At 42.5% G+C, this 27227-nt stretch overlaps 1 protein-coding gene across 1 annotated transcript; it reads right to left on the bottom strand.

The window, feature by feature from the left end:
• ARCN1 (archain 1) lies at nucleotides 1-26328 on the bottom strand. Its single transcript, XM_033918965.1, has 10 exons — nucleotides 25994-26328; nucleotides 18501-18764; nucleotides 15040-15219; nucleotides 13937-14142; nucleotides 13522-13686; nucleotides 13245-13410; nucleotides 12884-13031; nucleotides 12613-12721; nucleotides 10525-10729; nucleotides 1-1570 (listed from the first exon to the last, which is right to left on the bottom strand). The coding sequence occupies exons 1-10, from the start codon at nucleotides 25994-25996 to the stop codon at nucleotides 1481-1483; spliced, it is 1536 nt and encodes a 511-aa protein (XP_033774856.1). The 5' UTR covers nucleotides 25997-26328; the 3' UTR covers nucleotides 1-1480.
• Nucleotides 26329-27227: the final 899 nt, after the last annotated feature.

Consider the following 27227-nt stretch of genomic DNA (forward strand, 5'->3'; position numbering starts at 1 on the left):
TCCATTTTATAATACTTTTTATTTGATTAAGATTCAGTATTCTTTCCTCCATTGTGTACAGTGGAATGTGCAATACTCCCTACACAAGTATTATACAAATTTTTTTCCTTCCTTCTACATTTATGTCCCCTAAATTCTCCCTTGGCATCTCAAATCAAATTGACTGAAAATCATTAAAAAAAAAAAACAACAGGCAACTCATGAGCCAAACAGGATTAATGTTAAGAGTCACAATCTGTATGACATCATATGGATGGGAGGCAGGGAAGGCTGTTCTTGTTTCAGTACATTTCTAAAGGATATTAAATACTTAAAAGACCGGATATCCCACTCTGGCAAGGGCAGGGCTAGAGGTTTTTTGGCAGGTGGCTGCCTCTTTACTCCTCCAAACAGATACCAAGTTCTGTAATGGCAAAGTACTTTCTGAAGTATATGCGATTGCTCTAGACTGGTTGGCAGAAGTAGTGGCCCTGGGGCTTTCATCAGATTCATACATGGCTCTAAAATTGTTCTTAAATTGAGGCATATCTGCCACTTAAAAGCAAAAGGCAGCCTAGAGACCATAAGATATGAACCCACCACCACAGATACCATATGCAATTTGTGGAGGGCAGGGAAAATTATTTATGGTGAATTGAGAGTCACTACTAGAGTATGGATTTTAGGATGGAGTTTCATTTGGCTTTACTGCCAAACCAAAAAATACCATATAATAAAACCACTTTACATGCAGTGTCTTGGGAAATGTTGCTCATCAAATCAAAGCAACCAGATTATGTCATACTTCAGAGAGCCGAACTGTGTGGGGGGTGAGTATATGAAATGAAGTGTGGGGCATCGACTAGGTTCTTGTTGGTGTGCAATTCTGGTTCAGTGCAATGGAACAAACCTAATTACTGAAGAGCATTTTCTAGAATTGGCCACATCCAGAAGGGAAAGGGATAGAAGCAGCAGCAGCAACAAAAAAAAAATTCAATCAAGTTAAGGAAAAACAAAAATTCAGTGAAACAATTGTTGCCGATTCTATCCCCAGACACATCAACAGCAAGCACACTCCATGAAATATCCCTTCTACTCCTGCCTACCCTCACTGAGTCAATAATGCTTCATAGGTGTTCTTAGGGACAAGGTAAAAGACAGAACAAGAAAAACATATAAAATCCTGAAAAAGAAAAGGACATCGTATAAAAGTATAGAAGACAGAACAAGGCTTAGAAAGAGCAAGGAGTGGTCTTTTTTTTTCATGTAATCTAACAGCCTTCCCCATGCTGTATGCAGTTCTGTACCAGAGACATCCCTGGAGGGAGGGTGCTGTCACATGGAATAAAAGGAAGGAACAGAGGAAGGAACCACGGCTCCTGAACAGAACACACCATCTTATTGGATCAGCAAAAATTGTCTTATGCATTCTGTTTGGAAAGAAATTCTTCAGCATTTGAAAATTGTACAATAGAACTGCTTCTTGTTGCTGCTGCTGGTATTACAGGATCTCATACTTCTCCACCAGGAAAGCAGTCTCTGTGGAGAACCTCACAGGGCTGTTCCCATCCACCTGTGTTACTTTGAGAACCTGCAGAAATAAGAAAACAGCAGCACAATTTATCAAGGGTTAATAAAACGCTTGGAAAAAAAAAAGTGAACTGATCTTGCCTCTTTGAGGTAATCTATCCTTGTAAACTATAATAGCCTAATAACTTATATCATGAATTCTACAACAAAATTATTAGTAAATATGAATTTTGCTAATAGCAATTATAGTGCAATACAAATCACATATATAGACGACTCCTTGCTGGAACATGTCATTTTAGTTAACACTTGTTGGATTAAAGACCTTCCCAAACTCCGTTAGATAATCTATCACCCCAGCTACTGTTCTCGGAGGGAGGGGGGATATGGGTTTCTATTTTAGTCAAAACTGTGCAGCAAATTCTAGCTATACAGTAGATTCAATTTTGGCTGCCTTTAATCTCTCTTGTGAACTCTAGTGCTTGATGATTTATTCAATAACTTCAGTAACTGGTGGACTACTTAGAATATATATATTTTTAATTATTCAATTTTCTATACCATTCTCACAGGGGAGCTCAGAACGGTTTACACTAATTTATTCAGGTACTCAAGCATTTTTCCCTGTCTGTCCCGGCAGGCTCACAATCTACCTAATGTACCTGGGGCAATGGGGGATTAAGTAACTTGCCCAGGGTCACAAGGAGCAGCATGGGTTTGAACCCACAACCCCAGGGTGCTGAGGCTGTAGTTTTAACCACTGTGCCACACACTCCCCAATGCTGGTGTAAAACAGGAAAGCTGAATGGAGCCCTATTCTGTCCACTGAGCCACCCCAGAAATTGCACAAAATTCATTTATGTAGCAAAATACATGAAAGCCTCATCCAAAAGTGAGTTAAGCAACCCTTCATTTCATACTTTTGAAAGCATTTTAATCAGTATACTTTGGTTTATGGACATTGTGAAATTATGTCTGACCTGATTATTTATTTTCCTTTAGTAGGCTACATTCTGAACAAGTAGGTATTAACTCCTCCTACCAGCAGATGGAGGTAGAGGAAAACCTGATTTTTTTTTCCAGTGAACGCACTGGTACAGTTCAGTGATTTCATTTATCCACGGTTGCATGCATTGTGCGACTGCTATTCACTATTTGCGTCGTGTGTTTGCATATTCACGAACCTTCCTTTCATGTTCATATCTGGTTTTGGATTTGCTTTCAGAAAAAGGCAATCAAGTGTCAAGAGTGAGTTAGTAGTGAGTTAGAAGCATATATGGTTGTGTAATACTGTACATTTATTTATTTTCTAGCACTGTTCTGTGCAATAAATGTTACAGTACTTCCATAAGCAATACTGCAAATAAAAAATATGTTTGCAACATTCTAAATGTTCTACTATGGCTTTTGTCAAATGTTGCTCCTTATAGGAACCTAATCCTATTTTTCCTATAGGACCCATTATTTGTTTTATATGATTTTGAGATGCAAAATATACAGCTGAAACCAAACATCTATTTTTCCATAGATGCAGTGTTTTGTTATTTGCAATTTCATGGTTTGTGGACTTTCCCGGGAACCATACTAAATAACGAGAATGGACTGTATATACTGCTGGTGCTCAGTGGAAGGCTCCAGTAGGCATCTGCCAAAGCAGCAGAATGGAAGATTAGGTTATACCTTTGATAATCTTCTCTCTCTGTTAAGTCTCTGTAGGATTCCATATGCTAGATGTTCAATCCCAACCCACAATCTAGGAGTTGCAGAAATCCAAACACTTTTCTGAGTACATGCTCCACCTCCTTAACTGGATATGTTTTCCAGTTCTCAAGCTAAGTCCCAAAGCCAAGTACATACCTAACCAAATCCATGACAAGGGGGTATGGGGGAATATCCCTAGCAATAAAAACAAGTCTTGAACTGGGCTGCTCTGCAAAATATGAACGAGTAATAAACAGGCATCAAGGCAACTCAGAAAAACATTGAGGAACAATGTAAAATTAACCTGCTGTGTGCAACGAGCACCCCAAGAAAAAGCCTTTGGTAATGCGCATACTCACAGAAAACGCCCCACAGGATCTGGTAACTAGCTGGAAAATCTTCAAGCCTTTAAGGAGAATAACAGAGGCAGAAAAGCAAGCTATTCCAAACAACTAAGTGTATACAGAGAGGATGGGTCATATGGAATCCTAAAGGGACTAACATAAAGAAGGTTATCGAACGAATAAACCTAATCCTCCATTCTGTTATGTCCGTTCCGGATTCTATATGCTAGGTGATGTACCAAAGCAATGGTAAAGGCTAAGGAGGGACAGAAGAGCCTGCCCTCAACACCAAGGTCCCAAAAGTGGCATCAGAACGAGCTGCCACATTCACTCGGTAAAAGTATAAAAAGAGGAACAAGAAGCTGCCCTGCAAATTTCATTAGGATGAATCGTGCGAGACTCCGCCCACAATGCAGCCACACATCTAGTCAAGTGTGCTTTAAGCAAAATTGGCAGCTGCTTGCCATGGGTGATGTAAGTCATGGAAATGGCTATTCAAATCCATCGAGCAATCAAAGACTTGGACACTGGTCAACCATGGCAAGGCGCAACAGTCCAACAGCCTGAAAGCATTAGTCCTCTCTAAATAATGGAGCAAGACTCTCCTGACATTTAATTTGCGCAAGATCTGATCTTTGCTCTCCGAACCTGTGGAATGAAACGCAGGCAACCGAACCTCCTGGTTGACATGAAAAGGCTGAAACTACCTTCGGCAGAAAGGAAGGTACAGTACAGAGACCACCACCTGCGTCCGCAATACTGAGAAAAGGTTCTCTACACGAAAGAACCTGAAGCTCCGAAATACATCATGCCGAGAATGGCATCCAGAAAGAGTCTTGATCTTTAGATCCAGAAGAGAAGCATCCTTCAGTGGTTCAAATGGGGCCTCTCCAAGATCTTGCAAAACGATGTTAAGATTCCACGAAGGGAAAGGAAAACAACAGAGGACGCAAACGAAGCATCCCTCACATTAAATCTGGTCACATCCGAATGATCAGTAAGCGAACTAGTGCCTCTGTGCGCTTGAAAATATGAAAGACTTACAACCTGAACTTTAAGGGAGGCAACTCCCAGAGCTCTGTCTAGGCCTTCCTGAAGAAAGGCCATGACCACCGAAATGGGAGCCCTTTCAGGCTCCACCTGATCCTTAGCACACCACTGTTGGAAAGCCTTCCAGGCTTTAGCATAAGAAGCCATAGTAGAGGGTTTCTTTGAGTGCAAAAGAGTCGAGATAACTACATCTGAAAAACTACGCTTCATCGAGGCTGAGCGCTCAAAAGCCATACAATAAGACCAAAGTGCTGTGGGTTCTCCACGGGAACTGGCCCCTGAGAAGATATATATGAAGAGGTAGCCGGAGCTTCTTGTCCCGCCGAAGACGGACGAGATCCACATAACAAGGACAATAAAGTCAATCTGGAGCTACTAGAATCATCAGGCCGGGATGCGTTGTTATCCAGCGGTTGACCCAACCAACCAGAGACCAAGGAGGGAACACATACAGGAGCTCGTGAACTGACCAAGGCTAAACCAAGGAATCCAGCCCTAGGCATCTGTGTTGCGTTCGCCAACTGAAAAAGTACCTGGCCTTCAAGTTCTCTGCTGAAGCTATCAAGTCCATCTGGGGTTGATCCCAGCGCTGCACAATCAGATGGAATGCCTTCTGCGAGAGGGACCATTCTCCCAGGTCCAGGGTCTGTCAGCTGAGGAAGTCAAAAGAACATTAAAAAACCTTACTGGATCAGACCTATGGTCCATCAAGCCAGTAGCCAATCCAGGTCAAGTTTGCCTGAACGTTGTCGATTCTGGTCACATGGGCTGCTGAGAGAGACAGATGATGAGCTGCCAGTGAACAGCATGCGAGCCTCCTGGCCCAAGGGAATGCTTCTCGTACCCCCTTGACGATTTACATAAGCCACCACCATGGCGTTGTTGGAGAAGACCCGCAACTCTTTTCCTTCCAGAGTTGCCTGGAATTGGTATTGCTGTAATGAGGGCGGTAGCCTTGGGATAATCTCTGGGAGGAAAATCCCATGCAGCCCTGATGAAACCAGCGGGAGGAATGAAAATTACTACGATCTCTTCCCGCTGACCGACGAGACCTGTTCACAGAACATAACATAAGAATAGCCTTACTGGGTCAGACCACAGGTCCATTAAGCCCAGCAGCTTGTTCTCACAGTGGCCAATCCAGGTCACTAGTACCTGTCCAAAACCTAGAGAGTAGCAATATTCCATGCCATCTATCCAGGGCAAGCAGTGGCTTCCCCCATGTCTTTCTCAATAAAAGACTATGGATTTTTCTTACAGGAAATTGTCCAAACCTTTCTTAAAACCAGCTACGCTATCCGCTCTTACAACGCGTTCCAGAGCTTAACTATTCTCCGAGTGAAAAAATATTTCCTCCTATTGGATTTAAAAGTATTTCCCTGTAACTTCATCGAGTGTCCCCTACTCTCTGTAATTTTTGACGGCGTGAAAAATTGATCCACTTCTACCCGTACTACTCCACTCAGTATTTTGTAGATTTCAATCATATCTCCCCTCAGCCATCTCTTTTCCAAGCTGAAGAGTCTTTCCTCATACGAGAAGAGTTCCATCCCCTTTATCATCTTGGTCGCTCTTCTTTGAACCTTTTCTAGTGCCGCTATATCTTTCTTGAGATAAGGAGACCAGAATTGAACACAATACTCCAGATGAGGTCGCACCATGGAGCAATACAGAGGCATTATAGTGTTAATCATCCCTTGATTAATAATTCCTAGCATCTTGTTTGCTTTTTTGGCTGCCACAGCACATTGGATGGAAGGTTTCATTGTATTATCTACAATGATACCTAGATCCTTTTCTTGGTCGCTAACCCCCAAGGTGGACCCTAGAATCTGGTAACTGTGATTCGGGTTATTCTTCCCAATGTGCATAACTTTCCATTTGTCCATATACCCAGTCTTCCAATCTCCTAAGACCTGCCTGCAATTTTGCACAATCTGCATGCGTTTTATTAACTTTTGAACAGTTTAGTGTCATCTGCAAATTTAATCACCTCACTCGTCATTCCAATTTCCAGATCATTTATAAATAAGGGATAGACTTAGGGCAGTGCTCGGCAACACTGGTCATGCAATCATCCAGACCTTTACCAAAAAGAAGCCAACCATTAAAAGGAAGTCTGCACAAGGTGGCCTTTGAGGCAGCACCCCCAGCATAAGCAGAGACCTTACTAAGAACTCAAATTAGATCATAAAGGGTGTCTGCTACATAGTCCACACCATTCATTATCAGCGGAGGACAGGCAGGTACGTCTGCAGAGGATGCACTGCGCAACCTGGAATGACAGGCTCGCGCCATGAAGGAAGCATCCGCTGCTTTGATACCTAAAGATGCCAATTCAAGTTTCAAGTTTAATAATTGTTTTGATTAATCGCTTAATCATATTTCTAAGCGATGAACAAATTAAAATTACAATTTATGGGAAACAATACATTACAGAACAATACATAATGACATTCGAAATTAAAAATTTAATTTTACAAACTTATATACACAAGGAAGGGGGGGGGAGATGAAATACAAAATCAATATAGAAAAGTAGAACAAAAAGGGAAAAATACAAAATGAGTGACAGAAAGACAATATAATATAGTACAATAAAATAATCTGAGCTGCGGAGAGTATAATGTCCAACTTGTGATCCTGAGAATCTTTAAGAATCACTCCCCCATCACTAGGAAGAGCTGTGCGCCTGACAACCTGTGCTACGGCGGAATCCACTTTAGACTGTTTAAAAACTCGCTGAAAATCGGGCACCAGTGGATAAAGCTTAGACATAGCTTTAGAGAGCCAGAAAGAGCTCTCTGGAGAGTCAAACTGTTCCATTACCATCCCAAGAAGCCGAGGATGGGATGGAAAAAAAGAAGACAGCACATTAGAGTGGTCCATGACCAAAGCCTGAAAAGTGGAAGGTGGAAGATCCAATTTGAGCTCTTTTAGAACATCATGCTTAAAAAGTCTGCGTACAGAAGGGTCATCACCCAAATCCTGACTCTCAGGGTGGCTGAGATGATTAGTCCCAGTACGGGTATCAGCTGGCGTGCCACCGCAAGTGACGAGAGGGTTCATCAACAGGAAATTCCGCCACCTGAGAAGGTCCCGACACACCCGCCAGCCGGGAACGAGCAGAGTCAGCAGAATACGCCTGCCAGAGAAGCCGAATAAAGGGACCTTTAGAACAGTGTTCTTAAACTGCCAGTCCATGGACTGGTGCTGGTCCGTAGAAATTTCCTGCCAATCCACAGGGCCAGCATGTGCATCGGGCCCAAAAACAATGTTCTTCAACCGTTGGTCCGCGGTACGATTGATGCGGTGTTATCTTCAGACTGGCTCCCTTTTCCTCACTGTCGCAGTGCACAAAGCCATGGGCAGTGGCTCCTATGCGCGTCCCATGCTTGAATCGGAAGCCCTCTCTCTGACGTCACAATATCAGAGGGAAGGCTTCCAGATGAGCCGCTGCCCGCGGCTTTGTGCACTGTGTCAGTGAGGAAGAGGAAGCCGACCCGAAGATAACACCAGGGGCAGCATAAAACAGCCAGGCAGGAGCAGGCAAGAAATTAAGGCACAGCATGGAGGGAGGGAGACAACAAAGGTAGGGGGAATGATTTTATTTTAGTACATAAGAACATAAGATTTGCCGCTGCTGGGTCAGACCAGTGCCCTTTTTTAGTCTAGCCTTACCTGCGTATATTCTGTTCCTGCAGGAACTTATCCAACTTTTTCTTGAATCCCTGAAGGGTGCTTTCCCTTATAAACAGCCTGTCTGTATTTTGCACTGTTCAGGAAGAACTGCATTTGTTTCTTTTTCTCTGGGGTTGTACAGCATGCAGAGTCTTGCATTTTACGGTTTTTGTTTGTATATATTAGTACTTTTAGTTTTATCTGTGTTCTGGTAGGAATGAATGTCAAGAAGCATACGTATAGTGTGCTTTGTGTAGTTTAATTTTGTGGTTAACTATTATGTATTGTTAATAAGATTATATTGTGTGTATATATGAAAAATGAATGGAAAACATAGTGTTACAATTAGTACCATTATGGGGGTGGGGGTTTGGGATGGAGATTGGGCGGAGATGGGTGGGGTCTGGCCTACGACTTAGCCCAGTGTTCTTCAACCACCGGTCCACAAAATAATTATTTTATTTCCGCTGGTCCATAGGTGTAAAAAGGTTGAAGAACACTGCTTTAGCACACACCTATGCCCTATCAACCACTGCAGCTGCAATGATCATCAAATGAGCATAACACTACACAATGGCACTCACTACCCTGAACATTCAAGGATTGTCTCTTTCTTTTTTTAAACTGTTAAGGAGTGGGCTTCTTAACAGTGTAACTGACTAAAGGAAAGGAAATTATCAGATAAGAATGTCAACTTCCTTAACATCTGTCTGCAGCATTCCCAAGTATTAGGTGGGTGGAGACAAAGCCCCCTAAGGACAGCCCTGCCAAAGTCCAAAGAGGCCCTGGCAAGCACAAGAGAACAGAATGATGACCATGTTGCTACCCTACAGATTTACCTACATGGCGGCTTTCTGGGCCTCCATTCAAGAGGTCACCTGAACCCCTGCCAAGTAGGCTTTCAAACTTGGAGGCACCAGACAATTTCTACAAAACATGGGTTGATACTATAGCTGTCATTATCCAATGCACAACAGTGGCCTTGAGGCTGCTTGGTCTTTACAAAACCATGGAACAGGATAAAGAGATACTTGAGCCAGGCAGTGCAGGGGTTTCAGGAAATCTCGTAAGACTTCCCCAACTTCCTGCACAATTTGGCTCAAGTACATATAGAGCCCAGATGGTGTGCAGGGCTGAGAGAAGCAACTTAAGGCAGCTCTGTGAAAAACAAAGCAGGAGCCAAAAAGAAATTGGAGGGGGGGGAGACGAACAGATTGGGTGAAGGCTGTGGCAGGGGGCATAAGTCAAACTGATGGGGACCCAAGCTATGGTGATAGGTGAAGCAGAGAGGTAATTGCTTTTTTTGTTTCACCTATCTAGAGAGTACTGCCGTACAGCTGACAGCATACTTTGGGAAGGGAGACTATCGACTCTACACTTGATTAGCAGAGGCATTTTAAAGAACTGATTTACTAAAAAGTTTTGTTTTGGGTTTTTTTTGTCCACAGGCATAAAGTCAGAAATAAAAACCTTAGCAAATCAATTTCTAAAGGAGCTACTGCTAATAGGTGAATTTTTGGTTCCCAATGCAATTCTCTAGTTCACTTGAACTTATCATGTTTTCTCTACCTCCATCTGCTGGTAGAGAGGATAGCACCCACTTGTTCAGAATGGTGCAGCAGTTGCCTCATGGATTACGGACCAGAGACAGGTTTTTTTTTTTGTGGCACAACTATAACACAGAGTTTAGGTTCCATGACTGCTTTGTGCAAATAGAAGTACAGTACTTTGATTTAAATTTACAGTATTTATTTAATTTAACAGTTTTAATGGATATGTTTTAGAAATGTTAATTTCTTTCCTTTCTCTTCTTTCCTATTTTCTAATGGAGTTCCTTTCTTAAATATGATTAAGTTGTGATGTAAACTGCTTTGATCCTTTTTGGCTTTATAGGCGGTATAGATAGATTTTAATAAACAAACATACTTTAGTTGAGAACACTCAGATGGCACAAAAAAGCTCTGTATTACTCACGCTTAGTGTTTAAATCTGACAACAAACATACAATACCAAAGAAGCACAGATGACCTAAAGTTTTGGTTTTTTTTAAACATAATAAATAGTAATATTTCATTGTAAGTTTTCACTCAGTTATCTTAGTGGAAGCTAGAACTAACTGTGATGTCACTCAGCACTATCATAATTGCCTTCCCACTGTTTGGTGTCTTGGGATGGCAACCTACTGTTACATGATTCAGCAGGCAAAGTTGACTGAAGTCTTGACAGATTAAATCCATACCTGTATGTTGCAGTAATTCTTTTTTGAGACAAAGGAGACATGCACAGGGAAAAAATCATTCGGCTGCCCAGCAATGCTGAACTCCAAGCTACCGCTCTTGTTTTTGGTATCAATCACAGGCAGACACCACTCCAGGATGTTCCTTCTGCTGTCATGACGATAGTCGCCATCAATATCCCCTATTACTGGAGCACCAATGCCAGATCTGCAGGGAAGGGCAGATTTATCAGTACTTTCAACAGACCCAATTTCCATTTGTAAACAGCATGGATTTAATTACCCATGGCTCAGTTTTCAGTCTTTTCTCATAAACATTCACCTACAGATCTTCAAATACTTTGATCATAGTGTGAATCTGACTATTCGAATGAGGATCCTGCAAGGGAGACATCCAACAGGACAACATGGGACTGCAAGACCTACTGGGAACAGTCTGAATTCACCCTATTGCAGTTTAACTTTTTTTCCTATTCCTTGTCTCTAGAGCGGCCTGTACTAGGGAGCTTTGCAATAGTCTGTATTCAGGTATAGCAAGTCCTTACCCTCAAAGAGCTCACAAAGAGCTAGTACATGTGGGAATGTGAAAAAAATAAAACTACATAGGGTTTGAAACACAAACTATTGAGAGCCTTAAGACATTTTCACTGTCAGCTAAGATTTAATGTTAAAAGTGTGTCAGCTCAACGAAACAGTACAGTAAAAAACTCTTCCAGTTTGCTAATAAGTCCTGCTTTCAGGATACTATCGTTCAGTTGCAAACTGTTCAGAACACTGCCATCAAATTTATTGTTGGGGCTCAAATATTTATATAAGAGAGGATCACCAGTTATAAGACTATATGTATTATAAGCTGTGTATGTGACTTGTGAGCCGCTTTGGTAAAAAAAGTGAATTATAAATGTTTCCACGCGAAGTTTAAAAACTTTGATCTTAACCCTCAAGGCTTTCTATAATAGGAATTTCCTCATCTTTAGCAAGATCTGTTGATCCCCTTTATTCCAGGCCAAGTTTTGTGATTGCAGGATCAAAACCACCTAGTTATTCTATCCTTGAAGCAAGGAAATCAGTTTTTCCCCCGCCCCTGGAACCTTCACTATGGAATTCTGGATAAAAGCATCTAGGGCATTTTAAAATGGGCTTTAGCATTTATGCTGGGTTTTTTTGAGTTGTAGGTAATTTGGGGGGGAGGCATAGGCTGATTGCCTCTATGCTGGCTATTTTGTTGTTTTAATTCTCTGTTTTTGAAAACTGGCCAATTTTGTAAACTTCTTTGATTATTTTTGTTAGAAAGCCAGAATAAAAATGGCAAAAAAATAAACCGAGATCAACATAGAGGATCTGAGGAAGAGAAATGGTATTGTAGAACTTAGTAGTTCTGAATAGGCAGACTAGACAGCCTGTATGTTTATTGGCCATCATTGCTTCAGAGAAATAAGAATGTACCCGCTACATAATGCAAGGACTAAAGATTACAAGCATTATAAATCTCATATGCAAAGATATGCATAATGTTAGAGCACTCATTCAAACATATTAACTATATGAAACTAACATTGCTAATTTTTGAAAACTCATCGTGCCCTTCATTGTCTTCAGACTCAGTATAAGCAGGAGGTACTTCCTTTGCCCACTGTGCTCCTATTCTCCCTTTTACACATACTAAATATTTCCTATTCTTCAAAAGGTCATAATTTCACCTACATCCCTCCCCCTTTCCAGCTCTTCCTTCTAAAATGCCCTAAACAACACATGGTGTGCAACTGTATTACACAAAGGAATGGCATATAAACTTATAAACCCAAATGGCTCCGATACAAGGGTTAAAATATATCCATACTACATAGATCCCTAGATAATTATTATTAAAGACACAGTTTGCAAGTGCATTTATGTGAGTAAGTGAGGGGTTGAGCAGCGGTGCAGATATTAAGCTATTTTACGTGTATATGTAATTTTTTTTTTTTTATGATTATGTATGTTGCTTGGAAAGTGCCTAGGTTTCTAGGTGGGGTATAAATTTTTAAATAAATAAATGAACTCAGATTCGGTTATTTGTCTAAACTTTGGTTTGCATGTCACATAACTTACGGTAGAGGAATTGTAATGACAATATCATTCAGCTCCAGAGATTCCTCCTGCAGCTCATATTCAATGTTAACATCACATCCATTGCCACTCTCTGAAGGCCAACAGTTAACTGTGGAAGTAAAGAGAAGAGATAAACAAGAAGAAAGATTTCCTCTCGCAAAAACATTTAGTCCTGCAAAATAACAGGATCTGAAAACCAAACCTGCTCAAGTGTCCTGCTGGCCATTCTCAAACATTGGTACTATGACATGGAAACATGCTGCATACTCACTTGTCAAGGGAATGAAAGCCTCATCCGTGGTCTGTAACCTCCATTTTAGCACCCCAACATCATTATTAAGAGGAAATGATTTCTCGGGATTCTTCAGGCCAATCAAGGACTCTGTAGTAAAGAGTTTCTTGTCCACATTTGGATGCGTCTACAAAAGCAAAATAAAACAGAAGCAAAAGGACAGGTATCAATGATCTTTTTACTTAGACATTCAGGGCAAGAGAAAGGAGAACAAACTATTTACAACCATTTCAGAAACACAAAAAGCCAATTTGGCCACCACTGGAATTTCTAGTTAATTCCTCCACTTTTAAGCGCAAGGCCATCAACATTCATAACCAGTCACAGGAGTGGCCCTCACCTGCAGCTGAGCCCCCTTCTTATCATCATTGTCCACGTGGATACGAATTCTTCCAAATTTCTCATCCAAGACCCTCAACATAATCATGCCATGCAACTCCATGTTCTGCAACCCTCCATCACGGCCACAGGTGAGTGAGATCTTCTCTTCAATCTTCATATGCACACTACAAGGGGGGAAAAGGAAGCAAAGCATGGATCAGAGGTCATATCCCAGAATACCCAGATTTTCCCTTGCCCTCTCCCCACTCAAAAAGGTTCAAATGATCCATGCCTACCTTTCCATGTTAACTGGAGGCGAGAGCACTTTCACAGTTTCTGAGGATCGTTTCCCAGCTGAACTGGTCATGATGGTTTCCCCTTCAGATTTCAGTTTATCCACAAAATTATCCACCTCTTTCCCCTTGGCTCCCAGTTTCAGGGCTTTGCTGGAGCCAGAGGGCCTAAGGAGCAGGAGAGAGAAGATTAGCTGCAATCAAAACCTTGCTGACTAAATTATTCAAACAACTAAATATCAGCCAGGGAAGAAAAAAGGTTGTGGGCAAACAAAGATCTAGTTTCTATTATTGCTCTGAAGAAGGGCTGGTCCACCCTGTTATTCTTACTTGACTTCTGCCCTGTACCCTTAACCTCCGCTTGTAGATATCCAACCACTACTGGAGAGTTACCACACCAGCCTCTCCCTGGCTGTACCTGACTGGTGTTGGTGTAGACTTGGGCTTTTCTGATTCAATGATAGTTTCTGTGATTATTGCAGCTGCATTTCCACTGGAGACGGCAGAACTGCCAAATCCACCAAAGCCTGGTGCTTTTTTCCCTTGTCTCTCTGCCTCCCTGCGGGCCTGTTGCAGCTCTTTGGCTTTTCGCCGCATCTCTGCCTTGGCTTCACGTTCCTGCGTCTGAAGAATGAACAAAAAATGTAAACAAGAGAACTCAGAATAGAAACCAAGACTCACTTCAATTTCATTTTTTATATCTGTATTTTAAGACTTTCAGATAAATTAACACTTCAAACTCTACAAGACTTGATTCTCTTCAGACAGATATTTGGACAAATTAAGATTATAAAGGTTTTCAATGACTGATCTCCTAATCATCTCCATTTATTTATTAAAAGGCAATCAGTACTCACATTCAGTAGACAAACATATCTGTGAATTTGCTACATCAGAAGAGACAGAAGAGCTAAAAAATCAAGAGGTATGGCAGGAGGTATACTGGCAAAACACTATGTGGGGGAGGGGGGGAGAGGATTGTGGTCTCGGTATTGGAATAACAAGAGGTGCTGCAAAGCAGACAGGAATAAGGCTTGTGGTCATTTGTGGAGGTGCTTGCCACTACTAGAATAGTAGAAAATATTTTAGGACAGAAATAATGTGATGTCCTGACAAAAGTGCATGCGAGGCATCTCAGTACCTCAGCTAGGCATGAGGTATGTTGGAAGGCAGTGTTTGGGGTTCTCTCTACATATACCAGAATAGTAGGGGGTATTCTATAGTATGACAGAGGAGTAATTGCAGATCTGCACAGAGGAAATTTCACAGTGTGTCTGCTGTATGACTAAGTGCTTTTAGTCTATGAGACTCCTGAAGGACAAAACAAGAACATTGAGCATGGTACAGCTGCATGACTAGGACAGTAAAATCACTGGAATAAATCAAAACTACCAAAATAATTAGTCAGTCAGTCAGTAATTGTTCTATTAGAATCCAGCACAGCTCATGAAGAACTGTAACAATATCATTCACACATTATGATCTCCAACTGTCTAATGCAGACAAGTGTGGCCCTCTTACCTCTCGCACTGCTCTGAACACCTTTTCTTCATGAGAGTCCATTTCTGTGAATGTTCTGATTTGTGCAAGATTTACATTCTCACGGTATCCTAGGGCAACAATCTCATCAAAGGCAAAAATCAGATCAAAGCAGTGATCCGAGATCTCATTCTCCTCTAGGGCTCGGCAATACTCGGGAATCTGAAAGGAGAGCATGAGAACTGCCATCAAGCCCAGCATCCTGTTTCCAACAGTAGCCAACCCAGGTCACAAGTACCTAGCTAGATCCCAAGTAATAAAACTGATTTTATGCTGCTTATCCTAGGAATAAGCAGTTGATTTCTCCAAGTCATCTAAATAATGACCTATGGACTTCTGTTTTAGGAAATTATCCAGACCTTTTTTAAACCCTGCTAAGCTGATTTCATCACATTCTCCGGTAACTAGTTCCAGAGTTTAATTACAAGCAAGCATTCTCAAGTTTGGAGACCCAAAGATGACCCTTTTTTAGATATTACATACTTAAAATCCTGACACCTTCTCATGCTTACATGAGAACTGAGGAGCACAGGAGTGGCAACCACTACTAACCACACTAGGTATGCAAAGCAACAAACAGAGGGGCCCATACAAAAAGCCTCATGGTAGAGCCATATTCTGCTGCAAAATTAGTACGAAGAAAAAAAATAAATCTATGAGCATACATAAATTACTGCCATGTTAAACACTGAAGCAGTAATCCATAGCTCAAGCACTGACAGGAAGGGAAGACATTTTAATTAAAAAAAAAATTAAACATGTATCAGCCACTCACCTCCATCTAATCCAACAAACATACCCCCAACCCAACACCTCTTCCTGCACTCACCCCCATAGCATCACTCATTCGACCCTCATATGGCCAACCCTCCTCTCTATCCTGACCCCCCAGAAAATATCCCTCACCTTCCAAACAAATTCTCTGGTAGTCTAGTGGCATCCCTCAACCCTTGTTTCTTCCTCGGCACTTCCCTGCCCGGTAAATCCTGGGATGCACAGGACAGGGCCAGCCTATCATATAAGGGAATTTCTCCCTAAGTACCTACAACTTGGAGTTATTATTGAAAAAGGTTGAGTATCACAATAGCAGCCCAGGAGTTAGCGATCTTGGGTTTCAAACTCACCAAGAGCCACACCATGCCAAAGACCCCCCACACAAGCAGCAATAGAAAGCCTCCAGAGAAAGTTAGAGGAGATTATATACTAGTAGAGAATTAACGAGAGCCACTACCAGCTCCTAAACCCTACAGCAGTGTTCTTCAACCTTTTTACACCCGTGGACCGGCAGAATTAAAAGAATTATTTTGTGGACCGGCAAACTATTAAGACTGAAATTTTAAAAAACAATTTCTGCCCCGTCTCCGCGAGCTCGGTCCCCGCAAACCATCTGATCCCATCTGCACAAGCCGCAGTTAAGATTTTATATTGAATGTATTTTATTAAAGTATAAAAAGAAACAATATTCTGAACAATTGTGATTTTATAAATACAAATATACAGAGCATGGACCAACAAAACCCCTGTCTCCCCTCCCCTTCACATATATCCCCTCTATCATCAAGAAAACTGAACAAGCCAAATTATTATAGAATGCTACACAGAAATATCATGCTAACAGAATACTGCAGTCCCCAGTTATGTTTCAAGCAGGATATATATTTCAAATCTGATATATTCTAATGACAAAATAGAAATAAAATTATTTTTTCTATCTTTTGTTATCTCTAGTTTCTGCTTTCATCTTCTTTTCACTCTTTTCCTTCCAGCATCTGCCCTGTCTCTTCAATCCAGCATCTGCACGTTCCATCCACTGTCTGCCCTCTCCCCCTTCCATATGTATCTGACTTCTTTCTATGCCCCTCTCCTTTGTCCATCCAGCCTGTGCCTCCTCTCTCCTCTTTACATTATTCACTCCAGCTTCACTGCTTTCATTTTTATCTCTCCTACACCAGATCTAGCATCTTTATCCCTCTCTCATTTCTCTGCTGACCCCTTTCCAGCATCAGTCTCTCTCTACTTTCTCATTCCTCTCTCTCCCCTTTCCCTCATCTGATTTCTCCATTCCACCCCTGCCAGCTGTTTCCTTCTTTTTTTTCTTCTCCCTTCCCTCCTCCCCCTATCCAACATTAACTCTCTTCCCATCCCTTTCCCTCTTCCCCTCCCAGTAGCATCTCTCCTTCTACCTCCCTCCAGGTCCAGTAGCAGCTCTCCTTTAATCCAGCAGCTTCCCAGCCTCCTAGAGTGGCTTCCTCCCCTTCCAACAGTTCTCAGTTCTTGCCTGCAGCAGTGATTTACTTAGGCAGCCTTGGGTCCGTTGCTGCCTCTGAGGAAAGAGGAAGTTGCCGGTGAATCACTGCCCTAGCAAGTAGGAGAGCTGCTGGGAGGGGAGACAGCCACTGTCGAAGGTTCCCCAGGATCTTGCTCGCACACGCTGACCATTTCCCTTGTACCTCCAGCTCTCTCCCTTCCACCTGCACCTTCCCCACAGCTCTCTTTAGCAACTCGGCAGGGGCGGCGATCAAGACAGGCTGCCGACGTCGGGGTCTTCCCTCTCTGAGTCCCGCCCATTTGGTTTCAACTTCCTGTTTCCGAACAGGCAAGACTCACAGAGGAAGGCCCTGATGTCGGCAGCCTGTCTTGATCGCCCGAGGCTTGGAGGAACAGCAGTCGGCAGGAACCGCAGTTGACAGAAAATTTAACTGCCGACTCGATCTCGCCGGCCCTGTGTGGACCGGCAGTTGAAGAACAGTGCCCTACAGCAAAGAACACTGCTCTAGTCAGTAATTTGTTTCTTTAAAATGCTGAAGACACACGACATCATGAACCATACTATTCAAAAAACACATCCCAACAACCTAATCTTCCCTCATTTCCTATCCCTACCGCACTTTCCTTGCAATTCCTCCCTTTCAGGCAACATCTAATCAAGTCTCTATGACAATATGTCAATACATATCCGGAAACATTGTAACCACTAAATATCTCAAAACGTCCGATACCTCTACTTATAAACTGAATCTAGCTTTCTGTAATGTAAAGTTATGCTATGTAAAATAATGTAATGTAAAGCTATGTAAGTACTGTAAGGTAATGTAAAGTAATGCAAAGTAAATCTACGTAAAGCTATGTAAAGTAATGTATGAAAAGTTATGTAAAGTAAGGTATGCAAAGTTTGTAAAGTATTGTATTGTCATCGCCTGGAAATGACCAGCCATCTTCTAATGTAATCCACTTAGAATCGCAAGGTACAAGCGGAATAGAAATCACTAATGTAATGTAATGTAATATGACTATTGTATAATGTGGAAGGTTTGTTTTTTAATTAGAAATCCTTTGGTAGTACCCAGTAGCAAGAATGAAAAAGTATGCTATATTCAGCCAGTGGAGCCATCTGCTTAGTGCCCAGAACCCAATTCCTTCTATAAATGACAAACCTCACTCACCACTCTGGAGAAGAGTCGCAGAGTTTCCAGGTCTTCCAAAATGTTACTGTTCTTGGTGGTGATCAGAACCATGTAGAGCTTTTCCATAGGTTGATACACATAACGCACACTCTCTGTTTCTACAAACGTGTGTTGCTTCCCTGTGTTCATCAGCTTAGGGAAAGCTGCCAGTAGCCCCTCAATGCGGGTCCGAGTCATCTCCACAAACTGCCGTGACACAATGGCCTTCCCTGCCTTTGTGCAAACCGCTGCTGCCAAGAGCACCTACAGTAACAGGGAGAGACAAACACAATTCAGTGTCAAAGACTAAGCTAAGCATGGTTGCCACAATCCCATTCAACAGCAGGAGAATGCTCTCCCAGCATTTCCAAGTTCTTCCATCCTTTGATGGCAGTGCCATTAAACACACCTGGGTTTCTTACAGCTTCAGTAATAATAATAATAATAATAACAACAACAGTTTATATACCGCAGGACCGTGAAGTTCTATGCAGTTTACAATGAATTAGACCTAGCTCAGTTCATGGTAACAGCTAAAATGGCTTTCGCCTTTCAGCTTAGGCTCTCTCAGCTGTGACTTATTTGGTTAGACACTGTTGACTGATTTTAAGCTATTTGTTTTCTGCCTTTGAGAGCAGTGATGCCAGTAGCACTGAACTGCCCAAAAGTGGCATCAACAGATTACTGTTTTAGGAAAGTCAACTCAGAATGGTTTGAAGCAAAAAAATCTAAGCTGCATGTCAGAAATCTTCAGAGCTAATTATCAAGATTGAGCTGTCCTAGAAAAACTGCCTAGGGATAGATAGATGACTAGCTGGACTCATGTTTACTCAAAAAAGGAGCCCACATGCCTCAGAGACTGAGTTGGTGTAGCATGCATGAAATGTGTCATGACTGCACTCCAACCAGTCTCAATCTAGCAGCAAAAAAAAACAAAAACCTGGGATTAAAATAAATAAATAAAAAATCAGGGAACAGCTATGAGGATGAATGGGAGGAATTTAGATGTCACTTTCCCACCTTCTACGATCTCTACTTACAGTTTCTTACACAACTTCCTGTTTTGCAAAACAGAAAGTTATATCAGGAGGGGGGACTCCAGCAGAGGGAAGACCCCAGAGTAGGTCTGTGAAGATCAACAGGCGGGGAGGAAAGTGCTATGCTGCCGAATCTGCGAGAGGTGGAGAAGAGTGGAGGTGGCGGCTGGAGCTGGAAGGGAGAGAGGGGCTGTCCCATGGGCTGGAGGAAAGGTAGAGAGGTGCTGGTCCTACAGGGAGGAGGAGAGAGATGCTGAACCAAGGGAATGAAGGAAGAGGGAGTGAAATACTGAACACACAGTAGAGGGAAGAAAAGAGGGGATAAACTGGACATAAGGAGGTATACAAAAACAGAGGGGAAAATGATGGGCATGGAGGAGTGCATAGGGACAGGGGATGGTATATGGACACAGAGAGGCCGTGCTAGACATGGCACGGTTATATGGATATAGAGGGAAGATATTAGACATAGGGAAGAATAGAACACAGAAGGGAGATACTGTACTTGGGAGGCAGAGTCACAGATGATAGATGCTGGACAGGGGCAGGGGGGGAAATAGAGACAGAGTGGTGATGATGAATGCGAGGAGATTAACATGAAAAAAAAATGGAAAGGGAAGTGAAGGGAGATGCTAAACATGGGATTGGTGGCATGGAATGCTGTTACTATTTGGGTTTTTGCCAGGTACTTGTGAGTTGTATTGGCTTCCGTCAAAACAGGATAATGAGCTAGATGGACCATTGCTCTGACCTAGTAAGGCTATTCTTATGTTCTTATGATAGGTACACAAGAGATGAAAGATTGGATGATGAGAACGGAGAAAGAATAAATGTCAAATGGGCAGGGAACCCTGACGAGTGAGTTAAGGGAGGACAGATAGAAACAGAAACCAGAGACTAGGACCAACATGATTTGAACTATAAAATGACCAGACAACAAAAGGTAGAAAACACATTATTTTCTATTTTGTGATTACAATATGTTAGATTTGAGATGTATACCCTGCCAGAGCTGGTATTAGACATGTCTGGGGCCTAGGACAGAAATTTGGAAGGGACCCCAAGCCCTCATTACCAGGCTATGCTGCCTTCAGCTTCCAGCAGGCTTAGGGCTCTCTCTGGCCAGAGGACAGTTGCCCTAGCTGAACTCCCCTAATACCATCCCTGGCATATGTGATCTTTATATTTTGCACAGTATAGGAGGAAATGGATCTTTCTTTCTATTTCTTTGGTGTTTACTACATGCAAAATGTGGCTTCTTGGAATTTTGGTTTATGTTTATCATTTTTTAACAGCTATTATGTATTTGGCATTTATGTTCTGTGTGAAACTAAAGTATTCTGTTACCATGAATTTTCTATGTAGCATTCTGTAGTAATTTGGCTTGTTCAGTTTTCCCCGATAATGGAGGGGATGTTTGTGAAAGAGGAGGGGAAATAGGGGTTTTATTAATTTTTGTTCTGTATTGTTTGTGAATTATAAAGTGACAGGTGTACAAAATATTGTTTTTTACACTTTATGAAAAATGATTAAAATATAAAAATCATAACTGCTTGATGCTTGTGCGGATAAAATTAGACTGAGTTCGTGAGGATAGGGACAAACTGTCTCCATGTCATTCTCTAATTCAGAATGGCTGTAGACAACAACATTTCAAAATGACCATAGATGCCAAACACAACATAAAATTACCCTTCCCTGGACAAAATGAAGGAATTTACTCAACACTGGGGACGCTCACACCTACTGGCACCCTCAGAGCTGCCTCCTATGAGTATGCAGACCAACACCGATTGGCCAAGTTTGAGAATGCTTAGGGTGCTGGAGAACCACACCACTTCCAACAAAGTAGAATGCAAAAGAGAACAGAGAAGAGGGTCCCTGATACAGTGCTCTCCTTTAATGCATATTCTTATATCCCAGTGTATCGCAAATTGTGTGCCCCGGCAGATTCCAGGTGTGCCGCAAGATGCCGGTGAAGAGAAGAGGTGCCGGCTGACTGTTTACAGGACTTGCCTCTCACGGCGAGAGGCATGTCCTGTACTCGGTCAGCCAGCACTTCTCTTCCTTCTCATCACCTCTCCTTCTTTGGCAACCCTGCCCCAACCGGCAGTAAAAGGAGGCTCAGGGTCATGGATGTCGACATGATAATGTCATACATGCACATAACATCATCGCATCAACATCCACACATTTCTGGGTGCCCTCTAGCCACAGCCCTGAGATTAGTGTGCCGCAGCTTAAAATGTGCTCTCTCCACCACCTTTGCAGGACTGCTGCTATGTCAGCAAGACTTGTGTACCAAATTTTGGCTCAGACTTGATTTTGAGAAGAGCTAGGTATCAGAATTAGAATTAAATTGGTTTATAGATTAAAGCAGTGGTTCTTAAACTTGTCATTGGGGACCCCCAGCCAGTCGGGTTTTCAAGATATCCCTAATGAATATGCATGAGGCATATTTGCATGCCTGTCACCTCTATTATATGCAAATATACCTCATGCATATTCATTAGGGATATCTTGAAAACCCGACTGGCTGGGGGGCCCCAAGGATAGGTTTAAGAACCACTGGATTAAAGTACTTATCACCTCAACAGAACTACTATATGGGTTCAGCTACAACTAGGGTCACCCTTTGGAGCTCGCGTAGTCTCCCTGACTTTTTAGCAAGAGTGCCAGTGATAATCTGGAAAGGTTTGCTAATTCTATCTGCATCCAGCAGCAGAAAGTGTAGATGAGAACTGTGTTTGACCCCTGCCACCCCAGTGGTAGGTCATAGGAATACAGCACTGCTGAGAAAAAATAAATAAAATATTGGAGAGACTTTGCATATAATTTTTCTACAGTTTAAAGTTCTGCTTGCTAAATGTTGATTGCCTTGCCACAGTTATAAGTGACTTCAGAAATATATTAAGTAAATCCTGGTTCAGAATACAAATGCACAAAAAAAAGTTTATGGAGGCACGACCATGTGCAGACAGATCAGCCAATGAAGTTCTCCATACTCAAAAACTACACCTACAAAGGAATTCACTGAACCAAGAACTAAACAAGCTGATGTTAGGGTATGAATTTCAAGCATTTAGAACAATGACTTGTCTAGGAAGACATTTATTCTTTATTGAAAGCTTCTATACCACTACTAATAACTGGGGAGTCAATTCAGAGCAGTTTATATGAGCTTCTATAATAGTGTTACAATACACATGCTCCAGTGTTGGTGTTACAATTTCGATTACAATACATAAACTACGATATATGAGCTTTAGTAATTATGTTAATGTACAGAGTTAGAGTGTTTCTGTGATGGTTATCTATACATGTGCATCAGATGGTTTTGGTGCTTTTGGGCATCTTATATATTTTTATCGTAACATATTCATGTTATATATACAGTATACTGTACATCATAATCAAAGTTCCTGTGTTTTATTTATCATATTTTCAACTTTCTGTATATTTTCCTTTGTTTGCCCTGTTGTGTTCCACCCTGTCTTGCTCAAGGTGGAGAATAGCCTGCTATTTCCATCTTGTTGCTACTCCTCCCCTGAAAATTTCTTTATTTGTTAAAGTGGTCTGTGACAAGTATAGCCTTTATTCCTTTCTTGAACTTTTTGGTGTTCTTTTCTAGTTTTAGTTCATTTGGAAGGGAGTTCCACCACATTGGGGGCCATCACCAAGAAGATTCTTGTCCTGATGCTTTTGTATTAGATGTCTCTAAAAAAGGGAATTTCCAATAGGTATTCTTGGCTCAATCACAGGGCAAGTGTGTAGTCATCTTAGACAAACTTTACATTTGCTTAATACACCATGCATTAAACTGTACTGCTGTGTGGTTTACAACCAAAAGGATATTATTTTAAAAAATTACAGAGAAAGGGGGAGGAGGGAGGGAATAGAGGATAGATGAAGAAAACAGGATAAATGAGGGGGAGGGGAAACAGAAGAAAGCAGAGGAATCGAGGGCACTGCAACTACTGAACATTACTTGAATGTGATCTCAAAAAAACAAGTCTCATTTCTTAAAACAAGAGGAGGATTCCTAACAAGTTTCCATGGAAAGCAATTTCCAGAGAAACCAAAAAACACTGTGGAGAGATGATGTTCCTGAAATGGACTTTATTAAAAAAAGTATATTAAAAAATCAATATAGCAAGCCACATAAAAACCTTAAGGACCTAGTCTACTGAGGGCGTTGGACCCAACACGGTCAGTGTTTCAACAGTAGAGTCCCTGGGTCCCTGCTAGTCCTAGGGTGGAAAATATGTGGAAAGGCTAAACAATCCAAAAGTACAGATGCATAGAAACTCTGCATATGGCGTGCTTCAAAAACCAGATCGAAAGAACTGACAGCAACCATTCATAGAGCTGCGCGGGACAAGGCAGGCAGGCGAAAAGTGCGTGCCTGCCTTATGCGCCACTCTGTCAGAAGTCAGCTGGAGGGAAGGACAGGATTGCCAGAGGAATTAAAATAAGGTACCGGGGGGGGGGGGGCTGCCTGCCTGCTTCGGGGTCCTGCCTGCCTTGGGGTAGGGGGCCCTGCCTGCCCGCCCTGTGCCTTGTCCCAGCCTGCCACTAGATCACCAGAGGGGGGACAGGGTACAGAGCATGGCAGGGAGGGGGGGGGGTCAGGGTACATAGCCTGACAAGGAGTGTGGGATTAGCTGCAGAGCCTGGCAGGGATAATTTGCTTTAGAATGGTTTTTTTCTTGTTTTCCTCCTCTAATCTAGGATGTGCCTTATGGTCAGGTGCGTCTTATGGAGTGAAAAATACGGTAACTCTTTTTTACTTTGTTTATGCTTTTCTTGGAATAAAGAGAGTGAACTTTATTTTATGATAATATCTTTCTGTTTAAACTCACCATTCACCCAGCTATGCTATACTCCTGCTTTAAAATGTATTCTTCAGTTGAATTTGGTATATTATGCTTTCCAGAGATCATCTTAATACCTACAAAATATCTTGGCCAGCATAGCAGGTTGAATTAATTAAAACAGAATATTCATAGTATTTATTATGACCATCTCTTCAAGCATTAAAAAAACCCCAAAACAACCATAAGAATTTGCCTCCACTGGGTCAGACCAGAGGTCCATTGCGCCCAGCAGTCTGCACTCGCGGCGGCCCATCAGGTCCACGACCTGTTAGGTTATCTTGATTTAGCCCTATAGCCCATGAGGTCCATGACCTGTCAGGTTATCTTGCTTTAGCCCAGTGGTCTCAAACCTTTTGCAGGGCCACATTTTGGATTTGTAGGTAATTGGAGGGCCTCAGAAAAAAAAATAGTTAATGTCTTTTTAAAGAAATGACAATTTTGCATGTGGTTAAACTTTATAGTTTATAAATCTTTCCTTTTGGCTAAGTCTTAATAATAATATTGTCATTTATAGCTAAAGAGCCATATGATCAAGAAACTGTTTTATTTTACTTTTGTGATTATGATAAACATACTGAGGGCCTCAAAATAGTACCTGGCGGGCCGCATGTGGCCCCCGAGCCACGGGTTTGAGACCACTGCTTTATCCCTCTAGCCCCCTTGTTTTTAACTATACTCTTTCCATTCTCATATCTACCCCTATCTGTATCCCTCAATCCCCCTATCCTTCAGGAATCCATCCAATCCCTCTTTGAATCCCCATAATGTACTCTGCCTGACCACTTCCTCCGGCAGCGCATTCCATGTGTCCACAACCCTCTGTGTGAAGAAGAACCAGATGGTTTTAAATTTCTAAATAATGCCTTCTGTAGCAATGCTGCTTAAAATCAAATGAATCTACCCAATTCTGAGGTACAAAATTCTACATGGAGTTCACCTGTTTCTGAAGTGTCTAAATTTCACAAAACACAGTCCATTTTAGTGAAATAAAGCTTTATATAGATGAGTGTGGGGAAGGGGATTCTAAATGTTTTCTTCAATTTTGTGTTGCCAGGAAAAATACTCTGTGACCCCTGAATGATCAAATACTGTACAGCATAAAGTACAAATAAACAAAACCTTCCCCCGCTGTGCAAAGTATAGATTATCTTTTGGAAACCTTGATAAAACTTTACTACGTGCCGGTTTCCTTTTTTTTTTTTGAAGTTCATATGCAGTAGAGACAGATGGCCTGAAACTGCTTCCAAGTCATCACCACGGGAAGTGATTCGAACACAGGTCTAAAGGATCTCAATGTTATTCTTATAAAATATGCTACAATGTACTCTGAACAGCCTAACATAAGCAGCCGAAAGACACGTCCTTTTCTGTACGAGCGAAGAGTTCCAGCACAACAACATACCACCAACAGGTGAGCCCGACTCTTAAAGAGATACCGGAACCCAGAGAGAGGTCGAAGCAGCCGGCATCAGGTCACGGGCCCGGGCCCAGCATCCAGAGAGTGCACGGGGGCCTCCCCGGGGGACAAGGCCTTCGCTACCTACCACGGCGCAGAGCAGCGCTCAGCGTCCCCGCTTACCATGTTGAGAAGTCGTTCCCGGTCCTTCCCGCACTTTGGCCGGGGTTGCGGGGCTCGGAATCGGTCAGCCGGTGCGCAGGCGTCGGCTCCGGTCGCTCTGCTCTTCACACACACGTCTGGCTACGACCGCCCGCACTTCGTCCGGTGTGCGGCTCTCAGCTGCAGTCCACTCCGCGGGCCGCGACCCCTCCCACCGCCGACCTAGCGCGATATGGCAGCTACCAGCCACGTCTCCCAAGCGGAAGCGACGTGAACCGCTGCGGGCCCGAAGGGGGGGAGGGGGGTCAAGGAGCGCGCGCGTGCGCACGGAGAACGCGTGAGGCGACGTGCTGACGCGGCACCTAGTCCGTCAGCAGCTGTGAGCCAGGAGCTTTTCCGATTCTTGCTCTTCGTACTGGGAGGCGGAGCGCCTGCGGTACGTGGGGGCGGGGCATCCTTAGACGCTGATTCTGGTCCTCTCGCGCTGAGAGCTGTCACGGGCAGCAGGCGCATCTTAATCCCGCTATGCAAACTTCCGATGTAGGATGGGCTGGGGAGCCAGAGATGAATTGTGCATGCTGGGGGAGGTGAGAACCGAGGCGTTGAGTTTGGAAATGAGCTGGGCGTAAAGATTGCGACGTGAGAGTAGAGAGAAACGATGACACAAATTCCTTGATTGTGTTCAGGGAGGGATCATTTCCATTGGATTTATCATCCCCCTATTATTCTGAAAAGTTGATGGCGTAGGGTGTTTGGGACAAAGAGGAAAAAAAATGGATTACACTGTCGAAGGGATGGGAGAGAGGATAGTTGCACTACTTAGGTTAGGTCGAGGATAGTGAAGATGAAAGGAGCTGGGAGTCCGATCATGGGTAAATTTCAAAGCAGATTTCATCTCTCTAACCCCATCCTTCCTTCCTTTCCTCTCCTTCCTCACCTATATACCTCTTCTTCCCCGGATCTTGCTATCCTCATCCTGCACTCCCTTGTAACTGTATATATTCCTTTCTCTCCTCTCTTCATCCTTCCAAAGTATTTTAGATCAATGTAGTCTTGTTAGAATGTTTATTTCTTATTTTTCCTCTATCTCTATTTTTCACTTCTGTTATTCTCCATGTACTTTAGTTAGATTGTGAGCCTTCAGGACAGTAAGGGAATTTCTAAGTACCTATCCTATTTTAATTGTTACTGTTACTGGTTACTTTACCCTGGTTAATCAGACTCTGCATCTTTGCTGTAAATGTACAGTCTCTTC

This window comes from Geotrypetes seraphini, chromosome 13, assembly GCF_902459505.1.
Source record: "Geotrypetes seraphini chromosome 13, aGeoSer1.1, whole genome shotgun sequence".
In the NCBI taxonomy this organism is placed as follows: Eukaryota; Metazoa; Chordata; class Amphibia; order Gymnophiona; family Dermophiidae; genus Geotrypetes; species Geotrypetes seraphini.